The 27,709-nt window shown below is 37.9% G+C and overlaps 1 protein-coding gene across 7 annotated transcripts in view; it reads left to right on the plus strand.

Moving 5' to 3' along the window:
• Positions 1-27,709, plus strand: part of SATB1 (SATB homeobox 1) — a 90,328-nt gene that overhangs the window by 52,932 nt on the left and 9,687 nt on the right. For all 7 annotated transcript variants that reach the window (XM_045003811.1, XM_045003812.1, XM_045003813.1 and 4 more), the window contains exon 9: positions 5,547-5,699. In XM_045003811.1, coding sequence (XP_044859746.1) covers positions 5,547-5,699 — 153 coding nt within the window. The remainder of the gene's footprint in view (positions 1-5,546; positions 5,700-27,709) is intronic.

Here is a 27,709-nt window from a genome sequence, read left to right on the forward strand (position 1 = left end):
GCTGGACTCGATGACCTTTCGAGGTTCCTTCCAGTTCTAGGAGATTGGTATATCTCCAATTATTACCTTTTTAGAGCTGAGAAAGTGGGAACATGATAATTTCAAGCCAGAGACCCTATACATTTCTACCTCAGCTGACTATCGTGTGTCGTGTGGCTGTTCTGAACTGCAGGTTTTCCTTTGCAGAATGTTTGTTTGAGCCACCCTGCAGTCATTAGGGAGTGGGTACTTCCCTCTCAAAACAGAATAATCTCTGTCGCTGCAGGGTGCCCAGAAACCCCGAAAAACTTCCAGTCAATCAGATGGGATCCTTTTTGGCCAGACGCTGCCATCCCATCAGCATATGTGAAACTGAGCATGTGCAGATCAAGCGCAAAGTATAATCTACAAGGCCAGCATTTTCAAAAGTGCCCACAGATTTTATGTGACTCAATGTTTTGGGTGCTTTAGCTTGAGAAACCTTTGTATTTAATTTTTTTTTCCCAGACGTGATGAGTACTCCCAGCTCCTATGGATTTCAGCTGAAGTTATGATTCCTTCATACTTGTGAAAATCAGGCCAAAAGCTGTCTCAACTTGAGCACCAAAAATTGAATGCCATTCTTTGTAGTATTGTTGTAGCTGTTTTGGTCTCAGGAAAAGAGAAACTCATAGGTGGTGAGGTAATTTTTTTTAATTATTATTATTGGAACAACTTCTTTTGTTGAAAGAGACAAGCTTTCCAGGTTCACAGAGCTCTTCACATCTGGAGAAGGAAAACAGAGTTCAAGCTAAATACACAGTGGGACAGATTAAGCATAAGGGGTTCACATGTTGTAGGAGACAATTTTAAAAAGTGGGCAGTTAACACTTCTGCGGTGGTAAGACAATGGAGAGTTAGTAGGCAGCAGGGTGTTACAAGTTATTGCAATGGGCCATAAAACCAATGTCTCTGTTAAATCCATGGTGTCTAGCGTCAACAGAGTTGTGAATTTAATTTCTCAGGCTTGCATCAAATGCCCCAATAACAACTATGGGTGAAACCAGACAATCACTGTGCTCTTTAATGAATGAACACACACACACACACACACCCCTAAAACACTCTGTGACCCGTTAAGGAACACCTTTCACAAAGCGGTCACTCAATATCTGACCTTTCACAGTCCTTGTCCTCAAAGAAAACCTGCAGGACACCTTCAAAAGACCAGCCTAAGAACTTAAATTCACAACTCTACTGCTCACTAAAAACCATGGACTTAAACCCAGTGTCCCTGTTATGGCCTGTTACAGCAACTTGTGATCCACTCCGCTGCCTACTAGCCATCTATTGCTTTACACTTAACAATCTGTCCCACCTCGTATTTACCTTGAACACTCTGGTTTCCTTCTCCAGACCTGAAGAAGAGCTCTGTGAGGCTCGAAAGCTTGTCCCTTCCACCAGCAGAAGTTGGTCCAATAAAAGATATTACCTTGCCCACTCTTTAAACTTGAAACACTGAACAGGATACAGTTTTTCTAGTTGTTAGAGAAAGGTGGACCTGAATTTCAGGAGGCATGGGATACCGTCCATTTCCATTAACTTCAGTGCATCCTGTGAGTGCTAAGCATGCCAGAAAAAATCAGGCCACATTTAACGATCGGTGAAACTTACACTTTTTGGCCCATCTTTAAATAAAAAATGATCTATCTGATTTACATTGATAACCTTTGTGCCAAGTTTCATTTTTATTAAAATCAAAATGGACAAAATATTGAATGAAACCCTCTACCCCTACGAAAACCACCATGGAGGAGAATTAATGGAAACACTGACACTTAACTATAACTCTGCTTCCAGGCGCCACTATAATAATGATGTAGTAAACCTTGTCCTGATAAAAGCAGTTCTGAAAGCAACTGCATTTATTATACCTCCTGTGCTATTTCCAGAGCAGACCTGAAAAGTAGTTTGTTTTGCCTGGAATGAACTACTTCATGAATTTTAATGTACGATGTAATATTAAAAGCTAAACCAGGATTAAAGAAGTTTTTTTTCCCCCTAAGCTAAAACAGTACTTATGTGAATGTGTTATAAAATATTTTTGTTTTGATTTTTTTTCCTGGGGGTGGGGGGGATTCCATATTTGTGAAAACCTGTTCAGATTGGTTACTCCATCACCACCTTGTGCTTTGTTTAGGAAAAGTGAATGATTCCAGAACTTCTCATGACTGTAATCAGTCTCATGTGATGAGATATGTATCTGGGCAGACTAGCTGGGAAGGATGATGGTTTTTTTCCAAATATTTTTGAAATGACTAATGTGGGGGGAGTAGGAGGCTAGTCTTATGATATTAAACATTGTGGTAAAATATTTTTCACCCTCATCAAGTGTAAGCATAATTTGGTTATCATTTAAAAATGATTAGCTGATATTTAGTGACATTAAATTTATCTTGATCTTTTCTTTTTAAAAAAAGTGGAAGTTGTGGATAGTTTATAAACGCTTATTCCAAACTCTTCCCCTTCCCCAACACATCACATTCCCCCCCCCCCCCCCGAATTAAAAGGGTTGTGCCTTGAGTACAGGTCCAACTCCAGCACAAAAGCTTATCTCAAAAAAGAGCTGAATCTAATGAAACCTTTCTCTTCTGAATAGATTTATAGAATGTCACACTTTAAGATTAGACTAGAAGGTTGCTATATACATTATGAAATAATTTTTCTATATGAATATCCTCCAAAAGGTTAATTGACAGTGTTTCTTAGTATTCATCAGACCAGAGCAGACCAATGGTCCAGCTATAGTCTACACCTGATGTTTCAAGAGAAGTTGTTCGGGGGGCAGGGGAACATTTTTTGCACTTGACAAATTATGCAACTTTGGAGGGGTGAGGGTGTTGGGGGATAAAATTTCTCTCCAGCCCCAAAGATTGATCATTTTATATCCAGAAGTGTCGTGTTTGCTTTCTCCTGACATTGATTTGGGCTAATATAATATGTTAGTTGTCTGTCAATGGATCAAGTGCCTAATAATAGAGAATAAAGTCCACTGAAGTTAATGGAAGTCTTTCCGTTGACTTCAGTGGGCCTTGGTTCAAGCCCATAGTCAGTATTGTGCTGCATCAACATAAAGATAGGCACAGTCTATCTGTTAGCATTAGGGTTTTCAATAGCTCCTATCACTGTAGTATTAAGCATTAATTCATGTATCCATCTACATCCTATATTTCCCTCAGGTTTTGCTGGGGGTTCTTTTGTGGCAGTACACTCCACTGATTGAGTAGTATTCTAAAACACCAATACACTAGGTAGCCACCTTTAGAGGTGGGGGTAGCAGCCAGCCAGCATGCTGCAGAACAGCGGAAATTGTGACCTAGGCCACAGGGACAAACTGGTCCTCATACAAAACATGCCATGGAAGGTTTAATGTCCATGCAGAGTAGGCAGGACATCTTTATTTTATCCCACTACCGCTCCCATGAATTTTTGCATGCCTCAGAAGTATGAAGACAACCCTGATAAGATTTGAACTGATGGTCCCAGGAAATCCCAGTATTTCAGTGTAGATGCTTAGACTACAAAGCCATCCACTTTTAGCTTTCTGGTCTCAAAGTTCAGTCTGATTTTTGCATGAGTTGTGAGAGCTGCTTACAATAATGCATTTAACGTGATCACAGTTGTAGATAGCCTTTCAGTACATTTCAAAATTATAAAGGTTAGAGAGTCCACAGTGTGCACATAACTTTACTGCATGCTACTCAGAACATACCTGTGCTCTTTCCGCCCAGTCCAAGTTCAGTGGGAATGTCTTCCAGGGACAACAAGGCATGAGTTTTCTCATGATGCAGTGTGAGGCATAAACGTTCACGCTACTGCTTATGCTGCCCTTTGCCAGACATCTCAGGTGTTTCTTAGCAGTTATTAGCACAGCCTGATCAGCAGTTGCTTTAAAGTCAATAGGTGAAAATCATCACTGTATGCGAGGTCAGCACAAGCTTGGTGTCCCACTTAACATCTCAGTCTCAGTATGTCACCCTGTAGGTGCAAGTTAAATTCTAATTACAAAAATGTGCACAATATACTGTAAAGGGGAGGTGGGGATGGGGGGTGGTTGCATTTTTAGCATATTTTCTTTTTTTTCAGGTGTGCATCCATATTAATATCAGACACTATTCATACTAGGAGATACTCATGCCTCACACTAGAAGGCAAATGCAACCACATGCATGCTTTTCTGTTGTGGAGACTCATGATGTTTAGCAATGGCATCTCTAGTTGCAGATAATGTGCATATTGCACTGCTGCTGAGAAGCCTCATAGGCAAATCCACAGTGGAGCTGATATGCACTCTTAATTTATGGACCATATTTGAACATTCTCAGACTATTCTGGAGGGTGTATAGTATGGATTACCCACAAAATTGGTCCTTTTTTTGTTCAGAGGGCAAGGGGGTTAGCTAAATTGCATCCCCCTTTTTATCCAACCCTTTGACTCATCCTTTTGCGGCTCTGCACTTAAGAGCTCATGCAAAGTAGGGTTAGAGGTATAGTTATTCATCATGCCATCATCATCTCCCTTCACATCCTTGGGGAATTTAAAGCCCAAGATATTGACTCTGGTCCTGACCCTGCAAGTTGATTCATCTGAGCAGATCCCTTGTGGCTACGTGGACCCTCGGTGGGATTTTGTGGGGTCTAAAGGTCTGCCTTGCCTGCAGTTGGACGCTCCTGACCCCATAACACTGTGGCCACCAACTGGGAGAAAAGCATTACCATCATAGCTCCTAAAGGAACTATGCTGTCCTGAGGTAGCGAGGCCAGATTTCCCCCGCATTTCTCCGAACATCTGCAGATTAGAAGTGTCATCCCCCCCATCCATCACCTGTTCTGCAGAGGGATGGTGCACACTGTGCCGTACCCTTGATGGGGTATGGCGTGTTGTGAAAAACAGCTTAGGTATACACAAGTAAAGTACAAGTAATTACCCATTATGATAGTTAGAGAAGGCTCTCCCTATCCCCATTTCATGGATGAGTAGAGAATTTCAATGTGCAGTGTTGTAAACTGATTTTTCATAGAAGATACAAAAATAAACAGATAAGAAAAAACATAAAAAGATTAAATCTAAAGTGACAACTGTATTACACTTGTATGATGCAACTGACTCTACTGGTCACCAATCAAGATAAATCTGTCTGCAGTTTGATTTCATTGGTGATCCTTTTACACTGCAGTTACAATTTTTACTTTACTTGTTGGGGGAGGGGAGACTCATTTCAGGATTTGAAAATCTCTGAGGCTGTTTCCAACTAACTTGTTTGATGACATTGTAATTTGTAGTGGTCAGCTGACTGACTATTTTATTTCATGTACATTCACCTGTGACAGTATACAGGATTTTCTTAACATCCATTTTCCTGAACTGTGGATAATGCATAATATTAAAAGGTTGAAAAGAAAGAGACTCATGAAAGGAAATATGAGTAGGACTGAGTAAAAGCATCCAAGGGAGAGAGAGACTCTACTTGAGGAAAAAAGTCACTCATTCATAATGAAAAATGACAATCTCATAAAATATTTTCTAGGTAAAAACAGCTACTGTTGCAACGGAGAGGAATGGAAAACCAGAAAATACCATGAACATTAATGCTTCCATATATGATGAGATTCAGCAGGAAATGAAGAGAGCTAAAGTGTCTCAAGCACTATTTGCAAAGGTTGCAGCAACCAAAAGCCAGGTAGGGACTCACCAGTTATCAACAACTTAAATTCTACATATGATTTTTGTGGTCTGTGTGATTGCTTTTCTATATGAATTCAATTATTTGTTGGGTTAGCAACATGTAGTATTACAGCTACTTAAATTTATTGCTGAGTCCTAAGCTAACTAAAGGATACCTTTTGTTTGCCAGAATTGGAAAAAAAGCAGCTACCAAAGACGTTGCCCCCAACAGCAAGATAGGTTTGTTGTCTGCCCAAAGGTTAGATCTTGGAGGGCCAAAACTGTCAACTTCGTAAATTCATAGTGGCTCTATGCTCTATGCTGCTGCAGTGTTGATCTGGTGACTGTAGTTTTGGCAATAACAGGTGTTATAACTAGAGAGTTCAAGGTTTTGATTTTGTGGGGGTGGTTAGTGCAGCTATTGGATCAGCTAGAGAAGTGTCAGAAGTGAACGTTGAGAAAATAGGGACACAATGGAGCTGTATGGGTGTAGATACAGTTGTTTGTTAAGCAAAAATAGCAAAGCAATAGTGTGACCATATTTCCCAAAGAGAGAATGGGGCACCCAGTGTGGCTGGCCCTAGCTGCTTGCCTGAGCCCCTCTCTGTGCAGGGCTGACCCATGCCACTGACCTGATCCTTGCCTCCCTTCCCCATGCAGGGCTGGCATCGCTGCTCCCCTGAGCCCTGCCCGCCCCCTGCATGGGGTTAGCATCTCCACTCACCCCCACCTCCCCTCATGTTCTTCCACACACCCCTTTTTTGACAAAAGTGGGCATTTGTTCTGTTCACTCTTGCCAACTGATCAAACTGGCAAGAGCAAACGGGACAAATGTCCACTTTGACAGAAAAGTCGGGATGGCCGGGGCAAGGCTTAAAAAGAGAGACTATCCCAACCAAAATGGGACATATGGCCACCCTAGAGTTTCAGAAGTCCACAATTCCAAACCAAAAGGCAAATTATTTTATGAAATGTTATGTACAAATTTTAAAGAAATAAGGGCAACATATCTTGCCTTGATGAAACACAGTACTTAGAGAAAAAAAGATGAGCATTCAATTTTAACCCTCTGCTATTACGTGTTTTCATAAAAAGTTCTTAAAAATTAAACAAAACATCAAGTTTAGTGCAGGGAACTATGTTAATTTTATGCAAGGGAAGGAAGACCAGCAAACAAGATACTCTTGTCAGTATGATTGTCACAGACTTGCTGCATGATGATCCTAAGTAACATGTTTTAAGAAAGCTCATCAGTGTGCTCAAGTGAGAATGTGCCCAAGTCTCAAATAGAGTGCAGGGCAGTCAGACGTAAAATGGGAAAGAAGAAGACAGTATTAACACCAACACTGGAAAAAACATTGACAGAAGAAATATAGGCACCACTGGTTACCAATTTATTTAAGTCTGCTAAATTATTAATTATTCTCTTAACTCCCCAAAATTGCTTCTAAGAGAAAGTTTCCGTCTTTCAGTGCCCATTAAGCTGGTGATGAAATGTGATCAGGTTTATGAATGTTTGTGGACCTTCAGTGTTGTAGTGTGCATTTTTTTTTCCTTTTAGAATTTTTAAACTTTGAGTTTGGAAATATTTGCCTTTTGGACTTGTTCCATTTCCTTGTAGAGAATAGATGTTCTTTTTAAAGTTATATGCTGTAAAGAATTACTTCAAAGATATCAAAATAATTAAACTCAAGCTGTGGACTGTAAATTAAAATAAAAAAATAGCTTTATAGGCCACATGCCTGCCTACCCTTCAAATCACTGTCAAAGTGATAATTTCTACAATAATATGTTTCTTTTATTGTGGGATTCTAAACACCAAGTGCTGTTTAAACATTAAATTGAATTGTTTATGTTAGCACTGTACTCAGTATGTCATACATCAGGCCACTATAATCTCCCATGGAATGTAAAATTTTGTCATGAATCATGGCTGGTATATCGGAAATAACTGTAATTTTGATTGGAAATTACAGGGCTCTTGAAATGTTTCTAATTATGATAGAATGTTACAGCAGCTTCAAACCTGTGTGCTTCTTCAGATATCTTTATTTACATGTCAAAACTGTGTTAAAGCGAAATGTCCATTTTGTTCATCTCTCTAGTTTCTTCGGCATTATGAGCAGAATTATGGTGCAATTCTCGTATACGGGCCCATGTGATTTATTTATTTATGTTACCTTTTCACATTTACTTGTATTTTTGCTTAAATCTATATATTCCAAACTATTCAGGAAGGATAGCCCTTCCAATGTTTGCTTTAAAAAATGTACAGATGGCAAGAGGAAATAATAGTAGATACAAAAAAAAGTCAGCATTATTTTTATTAGCATTAGTTCAAAATAGAGACTTGGACAAAATATACCAGAGATAGTAGCCCTAAACTTCTTCCCCTTACACTGTGGAGGTTACATCTTTTTCTCAGGGGTTACTTGCCACCTGTTTCAGACTGCATAAGGTTAATTTAGATATAAAACAATCTCTCAAGACCATTCCCTTCCAGAGAGAGAGTCGCAGGCTCTATCTAGCTGGACTGCCACATATGGCAAAATACTGGGTCATGGCAATAATATCCGGAGATACACTGAGCATGCTTTGAAAGGTGGGTCTTCCCTAGTTGGTTGACTGTTAGTTATCCTGTTAACACATTTTAATGGAGCTATGTGTATCAATCCATACTGCTTCTAGGCTTATAGTTGTATTATGAAGCTTGACCACTGTGCAAAGGAGAAAGATTTATTGAGACTGAAATCCTCCCTCATCTCTAAACAAAAAGTGATTGGTGGTGTTGGTAAGGAGCTCCATTGCTCAAGCATCACCAAGGATATTGGTTCCATTCTTCTCTTTAGAGCTAGGGCAGGCTACCACTTAACCATCACTTTCCAGTGGACTGGACTGGGCAGGAACACTCTTCCCTTCTCCCATCCTACTTGCAAGTTACTTATTTATTTAGTGTGTGTGTGGGGGGGGGGGTTAAATGGCCAAAGGTCAGAACTTGTTCTCTTCTCTCACCGCTTGATCCTGTACATAAGCAGAAGTAACTTTACTGTGTGAGATAGGGACTCTCAGTACAGGTGGTGAGATCTCCTTTACATGACCTCTCCTTCTCCAAGCAGTTCCACAAAAAGGCAAGGACAGTTCTTTTGTGGAGGGCCCTTTGCAACAAGCTAATTTTTCTCCTCATGCGATTAGGTTGTTGAGTAGAAGGTATCCACAAGGCTGTGGGGCTTGCATGGCCTAGAAGACTGCAGATATATTTCTGCTGAATAGAGCACTTGAGAACAAAGTGCCTATTAAAGGAGAAACTAAGGACGTCTATATTTAGACAGGGTTAAAGTAAAATCTAAATATCTATTGTATTGGGGACTATGGAAATATAGGACCATACATGGGCTTGCCAGTTTACAAAACAGATGAAGATTGAATCCCAGTTCAGCAGAATTTACAATATAAACGAGGGCAAGAAAGTAAGGGAGCAGGGGAGAGATTAGGGTGGTAATAGTAATATCATTGCTGTTGCTTATAGGAGTGATATTCATTTCTTAACAGTGTTTTTTGTTGATGATTTTTTTTAAACTATCCATAAGCCTCCTGGAAGAAATGGGTCTATCTGGCTTGTAAGACTAAATGATCATAGAAATTTGGGAGGGAGGTAGAGAGGGGTGTGTTTTTTCTTATTTTTGAGGTTTTACTTCAATATCTTCTATTTATTTTAGATTTTTTTTCTAGCATCCATCAATGCATTATCTAAACAGTGAATATTAGATTCAGAATGTACATTATTTAAAAAAAAAATTCAATGCATTTATACTGAGGGTCTAAATGGTTTAGAATTCAAGAACTCTGTCATAGCAACTTTCCAGTATTTCTTTGAATTGTAACCAACTGAAAAAAGCATATCATTTCAAAGTCCAAAACTGTTAACTTTTTTCATATTATTTGGACTGGCTAATACACTTTAAGTAGACTACCCAATAATAAAATCTGATCTAAAAGCAGAGCTTCAGAAAACACTATGCAAATATAAGAAACCTTTTGAACATATGCCTATTTGTGTTCTTTTTGCAAGGTTAACCACATTGTTTGCTAAAATTTTAAACAAAACAGCCCCAAAATAGGTCAAAAAAAAAACACAAAAGAAATCCCTGAATATATTTGCACTCTACATAGTACTTTTCCGATTTAATCATCTTGAGATTTTTATTTAACTTGTAATACGATAATCTGATTCAAATAATTATGAAAGCACAATTTTCAATTTCATTGTTTCAAAAAAATGTTGATTTGGGTAATAATCATTCAGGTAACATGGTTCAGTAACTGTTCATTGATTACAATTTTCATGTGGGAGCCAGAGATAAAAAATTTTCTTATGGTGGCAGATGTTGAAATCCAATTTTATTCCACACAAAATCCCTTGAGAGCGCTGAGACTTAAGGTGCATGTCCAGCAAAGAGACATTAGTAGCCCGCCGTGATGTTTGTTGTACTTTTGAGGTGTTACATGGGCTTGCCTGAAAAGGTGTAGCCTGCACTTGTTGAAGAAAACAGTCTAGTGAAAGTCAGCTCATGTTCAGAGGGGGTTTTTCACATTCAGGAAAGACACTATGAAAAACCTGAGTAACATGAGTACTGTATTTTGAGTACTGTAAATGCCTAATATATCATAATTTAATGCTGTTAGTCTGTCTAGTTCTTCCTAAATATGATTCCTTACTACTGGAAGAATAAATATAAATGGGGAGATATTGTTCTGTGGGCTCAATCCTGCAGGATTCTGGGCATTCCTTTTGAGGAGCTCCCACTGAAGAATAATACCTTGCTCTTGAAATTGGTGGGAGTTGAGCATTGATTTAATTTTGGAATGGAAGTAAGAGTACTGTATGTACTTCTAAAAATCAGATATAGTCAGAGATCATTTTGACCCATTTCTTTTGCAGTATGTTATACTGTATTGCCTAATTGACTGTCCGTCTATGTTTATCATTCCAGTTGGTTAGGCAGTTAGCCCCTTTGAAATTGATAGCTTTGCATGCATAAGCGTTGAGGTGAATCAGTGGTTAAGGACATACTATAAATTCTATTCTTGCCTGCTAACGTGATTATTTTGTGCCGTGGCATTTCATTAGAAGTGTCCAACTTCTTCCCTTTGACAACTCAGAGCTCCCTCCATTTTTAATCTATGAGTATCAAAGAACATGGTATAGGGTAAAAACAGAAATAGGCATAGAATTTTAGGTTTTGACACATGGACTTAGAGTTAATTTGGGAAGGGAATGCTAAACAATGGCTCTAAAATTGCCTTTGGCATGCAAATGCCATGCTTTTCCTGACATAAATATTTTCAGAATAGGCCATTAGAGTTCAGGTATATATAAAACCTTGCTTTTACTGGAAATTTTAATGTTGTAAACCTAGTGATTTATAGTGAAACATTGATGTTTGTTTGTTATCTCACTTTTATCTTTTTAACCAGCAGTTTTATAAATTCTATATCTTTGATCTGTTTTTCCCCCTCACACCAAGTATAAGTTATAGTCTCTAATAAGAGAGTCCTTTTTAAACAGTTTCCCTCACTAAACAAGTATTATATACTGTAGATCTGGCAAGAGAATGCCATTACCACATATGTAATGATCTATTTGAATATTTTCTAATAGGAAGATAATCTTTTATCATCAGGAGACATCCCTGTTGCGATATGGGAGTAAGGGGAGAAGGGGGCTCTCTAAGTATATATTAAGAGACACCACCCCTTCACCATTCACATTCTGCCTAGCTAAACCTTGGTCTCTGATTTGGGCAGACAATGAGTCTCCGGAGTGGGATTTGATCTTTTAATTATCATATCCCATCTATCTGGATTTTATTCTCTTCTTTGTCCCCTTTAGAGTGACTGTTGTTTCCTGTTTTTAAATCTTGTCTTAAGAATTTTTTTTCTTCTTAAGCTTACAGTGGATTTTCTATGATGTGTGTAGGGATACTGCATATAAAAGACACTAGATAAAAATAAAATGTATTGTTACATCTTTCTTCATTTCAAGGTTCCATTCAAATCTTTGCTCCTATAGGTAGAAAATGTTAGCGGTATAAACACCTCTCATAATGCATCTCCTTTTTTTGGACTGCCCTACTGTGGTTTCTCTGACCGTTGTAGACTTGCCATGAGCAGCAGGAGTCAGGAAAGGATCAGGTGTCAACAATGGAGCGGGGAAAGTGCAAACTGGGAAAGAGTGATTGGCTTCTATCTGGGATCAAGAATTGCTCCAAAAAAACTGTGAAACTTGGCAGATAATGCCAATTTGTTTTTCATAAACTATCACATTGCAAGTCATAGGGTTCTTTCTAAAAGGGGTCATGGAGAGTGAAATTTCCATGTTTGACAGCAGAAGCAAAAGATAGTACTAAAAGTCCTCAAGACTTTTCCTCTGCCCATATTCTCTAACTTTCACTATCTTTCCTCTCAGAAGTAAGACTAAAGCACTTCATGAAATGACTGGTCTTTTAAAAAACAAAACAAAAACATTTCTGGAGAGACTGCAGGCAATAGAAAAATGGGGCAATAACTTGACTGTCTTTTAAACTGGGTTTTTGGTTCTGTTCCTGGCCGTAGCACAGGGTGTTTCTGTGACCTTGGGCAAGTCATTTGATGTAACAGTGCTTCAATTCCCATCTGTAAAATGGGGATAATAATATTCCTCAGATCACAGGGATATTGTGAGGATAAACTCCTTAATGTTTGAGGTGCTCTGTGGTGCTGATTGCCCTAGAAAAGCTTTATAAATAACATGAACCAAACAACACTGGACATTTTTTATGTCAATGAAAATGTATAAAAAGTGATAATGGAAAGCATTTCAGTATGATATACAAGGACTAGATTAACCACTCCACAGATCTTTATGGATCACTCAATACCTCCAACAAATAAAGAAAATGAAAAGACTCTGCCCTTATCTATGCACAGGCTAAAACTGTTTTCTGAACTTGTACACGTGGCTTACAGATGATTCAGGTTAACGACACAAACCTGTCCAGTGTGGATGAGGCAATAAGCATTTTAAATAGTGTTATAAAATAACTATCCCACTGTATATCCAAATATATTAGCCTGAACCAATTTTAAGTATCTGCACCAGTTTCAAAAAAACATTGTGTACAAGATCTAAGGAGAGCTTCTTTAGAGGAATGGGTTGCACACCTGTCATACATTATTCCTGAGTTAATCTTTAACACCTTCATAGCCAGGTCCTGCAAGAGATCCATAGAGATCCATGGGAGTTGAGGGCACTCAGCACCTGACTGGAGGTGCTCAGCACCTGTCAAGATAAAGCTCTCCATTAGCCTTTTGCAGATTGGCATGAAAATAACAAAAGCAAAGCACGATGGCTAGTTGAATGACTCTGCCCTGGGCAGGGGAAATCCTTGTCTGAAAATTAGAATTTAGGTCTGTGAATATATACAGAGAAATTGTCATGTGTGAACAACATTTTGCAAAATCTAAAGTCATATCCAAAAATTGAGCATTGTTGTCTGACGCTGAAATCTTCATCGTGTTTATTGCAATTGAAGAAACCAAAGTATCAGATTAAATATAGTTTAGCATAGTCCATAATTTTACTGTCTCATTTTTAGTAATTAATTTTATTTGACTACAATCAGGTCAATTGACAGTATTTTAACCATCTCAGTAGGGTTCCATGATAAAGGAAAAAAGTCTTAATTATTATGACTTCACAGTTTCGGAATCTTTATGTATAATAATTCTGTGTAATTCCTTTTTATAAGCATGTTTTAGACATGCATTGTGTACACGCTGTTCCACAACCCATCAGGCTTCACTGTTGCCTCAGTACCTCTGATTCAGTAAATCAGATCATAGGCAGCATGCTGTCATATAATAAGGTGTCTGATCCTTATTACCAGTTTGTTGATGCACAGACTCCTTCAAATTGACCATTGCAACACATGGTTTCCCCTGAAACTAGCTGTGATAATTAGCGTGGCTCTAATGAGACAGAATGTCACTGATCTTGTGCTGAACTGTCGAGTATCGACGCTACGGATGGGAACTGTCAAAGCCTGCCATCTGTGACAGAGCTTGGCATATTCCATTTGCAAGATAGAGCATGCTCAATAGAGTGTTTTTAAACAAATGGTCCATTTCTTGATCAGGGCTCTATGTTCTGTTTAAAAAAAAAATAGGTATTCCATTTTAAACTTTTTTTTGCTATGCTAAGCCTATTATGACATCAAAATGTTACAAATTTTGAAACCAATGTAATTTATTTTTATCAAGCTTTGTTTTTGTTTGTTTATCGTGGTCACCTTCCCCCCCCCCCCAATTATTGAACCTAGTCATTTTAAAACTATCAGTGAAGATGCCCTTTGTCCAGTTTTCAACAGTGAAGATGTTTGTGGAAATTAGCCCATATGAAGCAGGAGCATGTGCAAGTTGTATGGAAGAATTGAAACGGTCAAGACAGCAGGATTTCTAGACTCCAGAGATCAGTACAGCATTTTGCAGGACTGAAAGTCCAGCACTGCTTATCATTCTAAAATATGCTTTGTTGCTTTTTATTTCCTCCTCCTTTGGCAGACCACACAGGGCTTGTTCTGAAGAACATTTTCACTAATCTGATCAGGCAGCCAAATACGCCGGGAAAACTGCTTTAATGATCCCACTAATTACCTCAAGTCAATATGAACTGTATTATTAGACTGAGGGAAAATATTCCATTAGGTCTCCCCCTTGGGAGTTTCTCCGCTTTGTGATGTCACTGAAGCCTTCGCCCTCTCCCTTGTAATTAATTTTATTTACACACGCAGGCACGCACAAGGTCACACCTGCACAACCGGAGCTGGCCAGGGAGCTAGTGGCACTCAGGCTTAATCAGATCTGTCATAATTACCATTCTGCATGTTTCTGACACACGCTGTGAAATATTTCAATTTAACTGCCGCTACCAGCACAACCAGATGTAGTGTGAGTGTGGCTGCATTGGAAATATTATTCCTCAGGATAAACTCTCTCCTCCTCCTTTTTCCTCCCACCCCTTTCCCTTTTACAGCTAATGTGGCACAGAAGCTGATGTATCCTGTAAATCTTGAATGCAGCGCTAGATTGATAACAGCAGATTAGACAGTTTAACCACAAACAGCTTGTTCATTTTTCACAAATGAAAACCACATGTGGTGTAACTAAAATTTCAGGCCTTTTTTGTTGTTGTTGTTTCCTTTCCTCCCCCCCCCTTTTTTTTTAAGGTGTGGTTTTCACTGTAAAGAAGGTAAAATCAAAGTCTATATAGGAAATTTTTCAAGATTGTTTTACTGAAGGTCATTTGCTCAGGACTTTTATTGGAAATCCTCCTTGCTTACACACAAAATGACACAAGAATATGCTTGCACTGCTTTTCATCTCTCGTTGTTTTTCTTACTTTTTATCTCTACTCACTTTAAAAAAAAAAGTGCTGTTTTAAAAATGATGTGCTAGGAAATGTCTAGTTTTGATTTTGAGGTGGGTTAAAAATAGAGCTGGTCACAAAGCAATTCCCCCAACACAATTTTGATAAAAATAAAATTCTAATGTTTATCCCAAAATGCAAAAAAAAAAATGTTCATTGGCAACTGGGAACGTATTTTTTTTGGTCAAAAACTGCCAAAAGTGAAAAAATCAACTATCAGATGGAAAAAACTCAAATATTTTCAAGGAAATCAAAGACTGTGCTGATTTTTTTTTATTTTATTTTATTTTGTTGTCAATAAACAAATTTTCAAGTCAGTGTTTTCAACCTGACATAGTTAAAGTTTTCATCATTGTTAGATCAGTTTTAAACTGTCTATTTACAACTAGATCACTTTGTTGGCTATTTTTATTCCATTTAGGGGTCCTGTTATGTAATTTTGAGACGATTTTATTTATAACAGTTCTTATAACAAGAAAAATATGTAATGGACAGGACTGGAATTGAGTAGGCTCGTTGGGTAGTTGTGACTGATAGATGTATGGGCATGCTCTCCTAAGGTTGTATTATAAGTGGCATTATACACAATACCATTTGCATGGAGTCTAGTCTCATTTAGACACTGCTTCTAAGTTAGGTGAACATTTGTCCTGAATTAAAGGTTCATTTATGCTATATCCTTTGTCAGTCATTTAGTGGTGAAGTGGTTGTTTTGGTAGTGTGGGAGCTGTGTACAAATAGTAAAATATTCAAAATGAGCCAAATAAGTGGGTGGAGGAGGAGAACTTCGTGGCGGCACAATGAGCCAGAATCTTAGGGCCAGGCAAGTTGCACATAACAAAAGGCACTGCATGCATAGCAAGTCCTTCTGTGCTGAGTTAGAACAGCTGGAGGGCTGCTCTAATGTATATAGGCTGTTCATGGCAGAAGGAGGGCTGAAACTGCAGCTAGGAATCAGTGGGTATTTCAGCAATGTCCCCTTTCTTCAGCCATGCTCCCCATCTTGATAGCAAGAAAGGGCAGTGACAAAGAAGCTTGAATGCTGGCTGTATGTCACTAGAGGATCCCTTAGCTGTGGGATGATCCTCATAGGGCTGGATCTGCCAGCTTTCTGACTAGAATCCCCCAAGGAAGGTCGTGTAGAATGGCTGTACCAATGAAGAATCTGGCCCAGTGGATCTATCAGAAGAGCCCTGGCGAAGAACTATTGGAGGTTCTGGCCATATTGCTAATTCAGAATTCAGTTGGTGGTGGGGCAAAGGGGAGGGTAAGGAAGGATTCAGCTGAGAAGAGATAATCAGGAAAGAAATTGAATTGTTTAAGGTTTCTACAAAAGGTCCAGAGATCTTCCTCTATTTCTCAGAAAATATATGAAAAATATAATGCTATCTGGAAGTCTCTTAATGCCAAAAAATGAGAGTTATACCCTTTCCCCCTCTTTTTTTCAGTTGCTTTATTTTTAATTTTTTCCTATTTAGGGAAAGTGTTTTGGCTCCTACACTTCCAGATGCGTAAATCAGCTCTTCCCGAGGCAGCACCTGCTGTCTGACAAGAGGTGCTGTTTCTGGCAGGATGGATTTTCTTAATCTCTTCCTGTTTTCTGCATCCTCACCTTCTGTTTTGTTTCCCTGTTGTCATCCTTGACTAATTCCCCTGGTTATGCCTGTCCTTTTATCCCTCCCTTACCTCTTCACATTACTATGTTCCCCTGTTTCTCTTCCACACACACCCTTACCACTAACTCTCTTTCCATCTCTCTCTCTCTCTCTCTCTCTCTCTCTGATCCCCTGTTGCCACCTCTATGCATGTCTGCCTGTAAAATAGTCACCCCACCCGAGGTGCATTAACACGCTCCTTTTGTACAAGCATTGTCTACTCTAGCAGGCACTCACACAATCTTCCCCCATTTCAACAGGTAGAAGCTCTCCTGCTAAAATGCCTCCCATTGGCATTCTGCTTACTATTCTGCTAGATACACATGCATAGGGCAGTAGAGAGAGAACAGCCCTAGTCAGAGGCACTGTTGATTTTATAATCGGACAGGTTGGTGATGCATCCATATCAGAGGTGAGAAGGAAGACAGAGCAATCTGCCACTTCACTTCAGAAAGAGGATCTGTGTTCTAGATCACTCCATTTCATTACCTCCTTTTTGACCATGCATCAATGATTTTTGGCCTTCATGTAGTAGACGTGAAAAAAAAGGTTAATAAGTGGAGAGTATATTATTGTAACAGGAAGAGGTAAAAAACAGAAAAAGCCTTTGTGAGCTAGTAGTAATGGTACACTGAGGTCAGATGCAGATATAGGTAAAGATTCTGCAAAGAAGTTAAGGAGTTAGTGATCCTAATCAATCATGCCTGGAAATGGGCTAGACTAAGTACTAGATTAACTGAGCATTTGTCCAGCTCTTGTTGTTTTCTATACCCTTTGAGGGGAAAATAGTGATCAGGGAGAAATTTATTGCTGAGACTGAGAAATTTGATTGTACAAGTATATTAATACAAAGAAGGAATTTCTGTGAAAGTGATCATATGTTTGCTGGGCTTTTTTTTTATGTCAGTTTGAGAAGCAATTTAATATAGGATTGATAGATCCAAATTAAAGTGAACAGAGGTTGGAGAGTACAGATCTGTATTTCCTGTCTTTTATAATCTGTATAACTAAAAACTGTTAGCTCTGAAAAGAATATTGTAGGATTCTTAGTCATAATGAGAAAGGAGACATAATTTTGTTGTTCTGAATTCAATTGAATTAAATTAAATAGATTTTCATATTGCATATTTTTGCTATCATCCAAATTTAACTTGCCCATATTTCAGAATTTGGATATAGCATATCCAAAATGTTCCAGTGGATAGACTAATACAAGTGACACAGCAGGTGTGGGGGGGATCCCAGTTCACAAATATTTATCCAAATTGATATTTAGTGATCAACTCATCTTTATTCTATATAATATAATGTTCTCTCACTTCTCAGTTACATCAGGGTGGTATTTGAGAGTCAAATAAAAATTGATGGGACCTTAAATGATCCTCAGTAGAATTCTCTAAAGCTTTAGGCTCCAATTCAGCAAGATATTTAAACATCAATAACTTCAGTGTCATTATTCACATGCTTAGAGTTAGGCACATGCTCGAGTATCTTACTGAATCAGAATATTAATATTTCTGGTGTGTAATGGGGAGTTTTGTAGATACAAGAACTTCCTCCAACTATACAAAAACAAACAGGCCGTGAAAGGCTCAAATGTAACTTAATTTTTGGTTCACCTTTAATTAATGATTTGTTACCCTGCTTAAATATGAGAGAGGAATTGACCTAAGAAAAGAGATTCACCTTGTTAGCTCATGATTTTAAGATTTATTACCAGACATCACTGGAACTATTCACTTTTGCATGAAACTCCAAATAAATTCCATTAGGTGGAAATAAATATAAGGAACGAAATTTACCTGGCTTATTACCGCCAGATGAGTGGCTCAGTGGAGGAAATCTTAGAGAAGATGCATTTGTGAAGACATCCAGAAGTGATGGTGTGAGCTGGTAGGCAGTTTCATTAGCTAGAGAAGGGAAATAAAGATCCAAGCATTAGTCTTTTAAGGGCCTTTCCTCCAGGCTTGTATTAGAGTTCACAAAACAGAAGCAAAGTACCTGAAAACATTGGGGGACAGTTCCTGTAGGCTTTCCCTGCATTGGCCAGTCAGGAGGAAGGAGAACAGCCTGTTCCCCTTATTTCACTTTTGACCCAGCGTACCAGTCTCCCAGGCACCATGTGATAAGCAGGGGCCTTTTCCTTGTCATATGTGGGATATGTTCTCATCATTGTCGCCTTCTCATCTGTTTGGAGCTTCACCATTTCCTAAGATGTGTATTTTAAAGAGGTTCTAAGGGGACTTGAGACAGTTGGCATTGCTAAGTTATCTGACCTTGGCAGTAGTAAAATTTCTGTATCAGAACCTGGAGGAAAAGTTGGAGAAACGTTTTCTTTCTTCCAACTTTTACCCTCATCATCTTAACTATGGTGTTGTCATATATTAATTGCATTAAGTGCCATTTATTCAGAAACTGAAAACCACTGAATATACCTTTTCCAAAATGGAATATGGAAGGAATTTGTTCAGGAATATTTAAATGTCTAATTTAATTATGAATATATGGAGCTTTTAAGAAATTGAGACTCGAGTAAAAAATATGGCAAGTGATGAATGGAAATACATTTTGGGATATGCACTTTTTGTGGGTGATGTAACTTACTGGAAAATGATCCCAGTCAAACTGAATGTTGTGGTTAAAAATGTTTTTGAAAATTGTAGGGATCTGGACTCATTCTTCAATTTGTAGCTCATTTTTCTATGAGAAAAGAATGAATTTCTAGAAAGAAGGATTATGAACCTTTTTTTCGTTTTAGGGATTTTTGTGTTTTGTTTTGTTTTTTAAGATGAACATGTGAGTTATTTTGAAAGTGGCTTTTCTGTCCCCAAGGTCTGTTTACCAGAGGCCTTTCCAAATAAGCAAATGTTCAACCTCTATAAGTAACTTAATAATAAACATTTGCTGTTAGCTAGTAAGTTGTTAGTGGTAAAAAGGTTTGAAAAAATTGCCAGACTCCTTCTGTTAAAGACTCCTGCTAAACTCAACCATACGTATAGCAGCCAAAGAAAAATTCATTGCACATTTAAAAAATAAATATAGGGGCTACTAAGCATACTGGTAGTTTTTTCAGTTATATGCAGGGAAGCCATGCTATTGCAGTGAAATCAGGCCTATTTACATGCAACTTCTCTTCAGTATGTGTAAGGGATGTGGGGTTGTATTTTCCAGTCACCCTCTGTGAAACCCAGTGACCCATTTTATAGCCCTACACTGTAAAGGGTAATGTACCAGACTAAAACTGACTTTATTAACTAATTGGCAGTTGTTTTTTCTTGTTTTGATTTTTAAACACATTTTCGTCTAGTGCCATTTTTATTGAAGACTGAATGATGGAAAAGAAAGGAGAATAAAGCATCACCTACTTTTTTTTTTTAGCAATCTTTTTTTCTTTGTCTTTTTACATATGAATATAGTTGCATTTTATATAAGATTTGCAAAAGAATGCTTATTATATTTTTGATTAGGGCTTGTGCCTATCATTGCTATTTGTATTGAAGGGAAGAAAAATATAGTTGGAAGACGGAAAAGAAAAGTGGAGGAGGCTGAGAGATAGGGAACTAAGTTTAGGGGCAGCTCTTAATTTAGATTACTTTTTTAGCTGAGTACAAAACGAGTTGAATAATTACATATTTAGTTAGGAACAGAATTTTTTCTCCCATAAGTGCATATGTACATGGACTGTACATATCTGGTACAGTTTTAGGCCTTGATTCTGCTCCACGAGGCTGGATCCTTGCCCCTGGTGGAGCCCCCCCTTGATTTCATCATGGATCCAAGTAAGTACAGGGGTCTGCCAGCACAAAGCAGCTTGCAGGATCAGGACAATAGCCAGCTAGCTAATTATATGCAGTTTGTTTCTTTTCTTCCTCACCTGCTGGCTGTAAATGAATTTTCTACTTTTTAAATATTCCATATCCTTATTTTGTTAAAAATTATATATTTTTATTTTAAAAAAATATGAATTGAAGTTGGTGGTATTTTTGTAAATTTCTGATGGACCAGTGTTAAAGATACACACGTGGGATTGGAGAGGAAATTTTTGTTTTGAAGTACACCGCTACTTTGACATAACGCCACCCCGTATAACACGAATTTGGATATAGTGCGGTAAAGCAGTGCTCCGGGCGGGCGGGGCTGCGCACTCCAGTGGATCAAAGCAAGTTCGATATAACGTGGTTTCACCTATAATGCGGTAAGATTTTTTGGCTCCCAAGGACAGCTTTATATCGAGGTAGAGGTGTATACCAGGAAAGTGTACACAGAATACCATTATGTACCACGATTTGTTGTTGGTTTTTTCACATCAAAGGGAGGGTGCAGTAACAGATTAGAACTGCAAGATGATGTGACTGGTTAATTGATTAAATATGATACCCCAGGAAACAGGAACATCAATTTCTTCATCCTTCCCTAGCTGAAAAAAATGAATCCCTTATCTTTTGAAGTTTACCTCTCTTCAGACAAGCCCTATAAGTTCTTTTATACTAATTCCCATCTGTTGTACTGACAGCTACAGATTTATTTATTTATTTATTTATTTAATCACATCTGATCACATCCAGGCTCACCCTTTTTGCTGATCCTCTGGCAACAAAAGCCAATATAGTAAATAAAGAAACCAGCCTTTTTGACAGAACTATCAGATGTGGTCATTTAAAAAAAAATCCTAAAACATGAAAACCGTGGATTGGTGCAACTGAGGCGTTAATAATGAATAAGTAACCAATCAGTGTTCTAGTGACTCAGTAAAACTGTAAAATATGTGCATAGATGCCATTAACACTTTCATACAAGCAGTTTCAAATTTCCTGATTTAGGGTTGGGGAAATCCCAACAGGTGATGCAAAGGAATCAGTCAACTTATGTAACAGCTTTAGTCCTCTTTTGGACTGAAGAAAGTCTAAAGAGCAGAGAAGAAACCCTCAGGTTATCTCTATTAAAATTCAATTATCAGAGGGGTAGCCGTGTTAGTCTGGATCTGTAAAAAGCACTCTTTGTCACTCTATTAAAATTGTATTTGTAAGATGGTCTTTGTGGTGACACCTCTCATCCCTGCTATATTGAAGGCCTACCCTCAAGAGGAAGCGTGAAATTCTTGTTCAGCTAGATCAATAGAGGTCATATAATATACTGAAGAGCAATCTCTATTTACTGAATGACAGAACACCAGTGCTGTTGGGTCAGAAATGAATAAATGGTGAATTTTGCAGACACACAAAAACCAATTTCATAAACTGTTTGGAAAGACAATAATAAACTCATTAAAAAGGCTCTAACTGGTAAGACCATATTAGTGCAGTATTAGGAAACTTGGATCATGAAAGCTTTTTGCCTATTTCCATTTTCCAAAAATCAAGTAGCCCATTGTCCTTCATGTAATAGACCTTAGTTTCTCTGGAAAGCATTTTATGCCTATTCATCTATTCTTATAAGAGCTAAAAAAAAATCCAATTCAAATTCACACAGAACTTTGACAGCCTTTACAATGCATCCCCCTGTAAAGAGGACCAGGACAATATGATATGCTCCCTAAGAGGAATCTCATCTCCTATCCATACATACTATTAAAAGTGGCCCAGAAGTATAGTATAGTAGGGAGGATGTGGCTGTAAAGGTAATAATTGGAGATATACCAATCTCCTAGAACCGGAAGGGACCTTGAAAGGTCATCGAGTCCAGCCCCCTGCCTTCACTAGCAGGACCAATTTTTGCCCCAGATCCCTAAGTGGCCTCCTCAAGGATTGAACTCACAACCCTGGGTTTAGCAGGCCAATGCTCAAACCACTGAGATATGCTTTTTTACATTAAACAAACTTTATAAACCATGCTGAACAATAGGTGAAATATATTTGTTTCCACAAAGGCCTAAAACATGAGGTACAACCTATCATTTCCCAACAGGCAGACATTGCAAAAAAAAATTGTTTTGGTACAGTTCTAATTGGAAAACTCAGTGCTGGAACAAGTGCTGCAAATGTATGAAGAAGGTTGAGACTGTACAGACAGAGTAATATATAGTATGAGAGAATAGATAACTAAAATATAGTAGTTCAAATTTGGATAACTCATATGCTGAAGATCCTAGAAACTTCAAACTTGGGGTTTTTTAGATCTCATTGAGACATTTAAACAAAAAGCCAAGTTGGAAGAAAACTGGTTTTAATCAGTTTTTTTAAAACTATGAACCCTTCGTGTTACTAGTTCTGCACTTGTGCAGCCACATTTTCCGGTTTTCATATAGAGGATTTCTGGGTACTTTGGTTACATTAAACTTCCTTAAGTGCTATACTAGTTTAAGCTTGCCCACGAGTTTCCAGGACTTGGTTCCACCCCTTCTGCCCTCACAGCAGATTTTTCTGCCTCTTGCACCTTGTCTATCTTCTAAAGCTGAATGGGGATCACAGCAAGCAAAATCATTTTTGCTATGCTTTTTTCCTAGGAGCCAAAGTTTCAGGGGTTTTATTTCTCAAACAAGGACTACTGGCCAGGCTCCTCTCCTAGTTCCCCAATTATCAGAGCAGGCCAAATGGAGCAAACCAAAGTCAAGATGTGCAGTGTCTCTATGAGGAGACCTTCTAAGGAGACACAGGAGGGGAGCTCTGTCATGATGGCTTGCAGCTCATGGACTTCCGCTTTGCCAAGGGAAGAGGTTTGCAGTGCGTACAGCTTATTGTGGCTTCTCTATCCCCCTACTCTAGCTAGGAGTGCTCCAGAGATACCTCCACAAGGGAAGGTTGGTTTTTCTTCTGCTCTCAAGACTGCAGACATTAACATCTTCACCAAGTAGGAGTCTCCAAGGCTAGGTCCAAAAGTCCCCCTTTTCCTTTAGTACAAATCACTTCTATAGATAGAAATCCCAGTATACCATCCCAGTTTCTTGAATTTCATCTGCACTTCCTCTCAATTTAGTTTGGAGAATGAAAAAAAAAAACATGGATGCACTTCTGTCTGCCCCCAGCTCCTGGTCTAAACCCCCCCAAAATGCAAGAAAAGTGACCTGTCCTCTGATGGGGACACCTACCGTCCCCCAAAGGGCAAAAGTAAAAATCCCTCCAAATTCTCCTTCCATGAGCGCTAGCTCAATCCTTCAAAGAAGAGAAACTATCAGCTTTGGATAATGATAACCCTTTCTGACTCTCCCCTCAAAAACATGTCTGAAACTAGAGAGGTGGTGGTGATGGCCAGAAACACGATGAATCCATAAAAAGAGGATGAGCAGGATAAATACAAAATATCTCCCATCCAAAACTAAAACAATTTCCCAATCCTCTGTCAAAGAAACATTAGGGAGGAGTGGAAACCAGGGTGAATTCAAGTAAGTAGTAAAGAAAACATCCCTATTATGTTAGTGGTGGGTAGATCCATGTATTCCAAGAGACTGGCAATGAAAGCCAGGGCAGCTAACTCAATGGTCAGGCTTAAACCTTGGTCAGCAGATAATTATTCAAATGAAATCCTCTAAGCCTTAAATTCTTAGATGGAATCTTGTGTGGGAGGAAGCTCGATAAAGTGATATCTGACAACACAGACAAGACAAGCATGTGTTCCTTACTCCAGCATAGCCAACTAGCCATTTCAAGAGAAGGAGCTTTTTCCCATTCCTGCTCACTACAAAGTTGCCAGAGAAAGGTAACTCCTTATTTGAGGAGTAAGGCTATACACTGAACACCAGAGAAAAGCCTAGGTATGGGACGACTGGGTCTGACTTCTCCTTCCAATCAAACCATCAATAGGACTACAGCCAGGCCTGCTTCTGTCTGGAAATAGGCTTTCAGATGTCAGGAAATTCCAAAAGTAGATTCATACATTTTAAGGCCATAAGGGAACATGTGTGATCATCTAATGTGACCTCCTGCATAAACCCATAGGATTTCACCCAGTAACAAGTAAAATTTAAGGGGTCTCAGCCCAAAAATGAATTTGTGATGAACCTTAAATTTTGACTTCTACTTGTTCTTTAGTAATATAGAATATCATATTTCTCAAATACAAAATTAATGCAAACTGAAATGTTTTTAGATAACTTTGCCTAGAGTTTATAGTTCCATTTTACTATGTTTATTAACATTGGAGCAATATATTTAATAATTGGCACATTTTTGCTTCAAAATACTGTACAAATAGTACAAATTTGGCTATTCAGAACTCTGAATTTCTAGGTTCTGTTGAACACTGAGAAATCACAGTTGAAGGGTTTAATGCATTTTCTAATCAATGTACAGAGGAAATTTATCCATATCAATTTAAATGTTGGGGAGTCTCTCATTACATTATGGAAGAATCTTCTCTAGCAAAGATTATTCTTAAGAACTTCATAACATTTAAAGGTTAATATGTTAGGTAAAGAACAATATCTTAAGACAAACATTTTTATTACAGGACATGAAGGGATAGTTCTGATTAAATTACATGATTATTTGAATGGGAAAGAAGACAAAGTGCATCATTCCTTGCCCTCAACTTTAATGTCTTTAATCAAATAATGACCTTCTGGAAATAGTTAATTTTAAGCATTTGGAAAGATCAATACCACTTTGCCACCAAAAAATGGCCCAGATGATGAAATTTGATGTATTTAAAGTACCATTTCACCCTTTTAACCTAGTAAATAATTTAAAATGCTTTCAGTACTCCTTTGCCACCATTATGTATCTCGTTGTTCAAAGTATTATGACTTCTTTTTCCAAAAGCAACCTTCTTGCACAATGAAGAGCTCACAAGTTAAAGCCTGAGGAAAACGTACATTCACTGTAATAGTGCTTTTCACCCTGTATTCCTTCCTTCCTATACATGGGTCCTGCCTTCATAGCTCCAAAAGTAATGGAAGTATCAGTGGCAATGAACAAAGCCAGTTTAACAAATATGAGATTTGTAAAGCAAGTTGAATGATTTTGAAGGCAGAAAGTCAGTCTTAGAAGTTTAGTTCATCAGTTTGCATCTATTGTTCTGTCTTTAAGCCTTTGTGTTAAAGGTGAAGGATTTTGGTGGCTCAGACGATTAAGAGCCCATTTTACCCAGTTTATAGAACATTGATATGAAATTACACTTGAGTGCCTTCAGCTTTGTAAATAAAAAAAATTGCCCTCTATTAGCATGTTTGTGGGCAGATTAAAAACGGTCTTCATTAGCATAAGTAACACTTACAGATTCTTTTAAAAGTAGAAAATTATTTGCTGAATGATAAATTGCTAGCTTTATAGTTATTGCTGAAAATGTGCTCATTCAAAATGCCTACTGTAGTTTATTCTACAATACTGAATTTTTTTGAGTTTAGAAGTACTGTTTAATGGATTATGTACTAAATCCTTGTTCATACTGGATGCAGAAATATAATTCATGCTTTCCACTAAAATGTTTTGTATCGAATACCTCCCTATTTAGGCTGATTTCTTCTAATACCATATAGTTTTATACTATATACCCCAGAGATTGCAACAAAGTACTCCTGTATGTAATATATGAAAGACCCTCCTTCATATCTTAGCATACATGATATAAAATGTTTTGCTGTTTAGAATTCAAATTAGGGCTAATCTTTTTTTAGGAAAAAAGATGGGGGGAGGGATAGCTCAGTGGTTTGAGCATTGGCCTGCTAAACCCAGGGTTGTGAGTTCAATCCTTAAGGGGGCCATTTGGGGAACTGGGGTAAAAAATCTGGGGATTGGTCCTGCTTTGAGCAGCAGGTTGGACTAGATGACCTCCTGAGGTCCCTTCCAACCCTAATATTCTATGACATATTTGATTCCTTGCTAATTAATACAGTAAGAAGTATTTGTCATTTTATTCCTTTTACCATTAAGAGATTTACCAAACAAAGAAGTTTAGTTGCTCTTTACTGAATTCCTTTCCTTCTAGACTGGTTATGTTTGGCACAGTCAAATATAAGGTGAGCCTCCTAGCACTACCACAGATCTGGAGGGATTTGCATAGCAAATGTTGATTGGTTGCAGAAAGGAAATCCTTCTTGATTTTAATAAGAATTGGTGCTTACCTATTCTATGTTGAATTGACTTGTATCAATTTCAAAAAAGAAAGTGCTATGGAAACCAGAAATTGTCTTGCTAGAAAGTAGGAGATGAGAGTAAGGGTGAGGGTCAGGATTTGAATTTAAATTTGGTACAATTAAAATTTTCAGAAAAATACATCACTGGGCTATTGAGATTAGAACTGCTGAATTTTTCTTTAAAATAAGCATACAATGGTGTGTGTTGTGGACTATAACATTTGTCATTGTTATCTTTGCATGTGTTTGTTTTCCTTTTTTCCTGCAATAGTTTGGCAGTTTCTCTGCTTTCTAATGTCTTATGTGTCTTTAATAAAATCCTAACAGAAAGCCAGTTAGAAGACTTATTTTTTAAATAATATTTAGGTTTAGCATCCTTTTTTTTTTTTTTTAAACAATTTTTTTGCTTACTGTAGCAAGACCTTTGCAGATGGTTCTTGGTTACTCTAAAGTGCATAACAGTATTTCCTTTGTGGCAGATGGATTGAAGACTTTTAGTTCTCAATAAATGTAGGTTTACAATACATAACTTTACAGGATTTGTGTTGTATATAACAGGTTTGAACATATTATCTCAGAATTCATCTGCATGGCATTTTCAGCTTATCCAGGGCCCATGCTAGTATTTTAAGTAATAGGGAGAGCATAGTGACTGATAGCAGCTAAAGGCGTGATTTTGAATAGAAACAAAGGTTTTGGAACAGAAGGTGTCACATTAAACTTTGTCAGTTTGAAAAGTAGTAACATCCTGAAAGTTCTACAAATGTATTTACATGTGGCTAAATGTTTATATTTTGTCTTATACCTTCTTTATATTCAGTGTAATATTGCCTGGCAAACATACTATGTTTAAAGTTTAGGTTGTTCCCAAGGATGTTTTAGTTTTTTAAGCTTGCTGTTTT

This window comes from Mauremys mutica, chromosome 2, assembly GCF_020497125.1.
Source record: "Mauremys mutica isolate MM-2020 ecotype Southern chromosome 2, ASM2049712v1, whole genome shotgun sequence".
NCBI classification, from domain to species: domain Eukaryota; kingdom Metazoa; phylum Chordata; order Testudines; family Geoemydidae; genus Mauremys; species Mauremys mutica.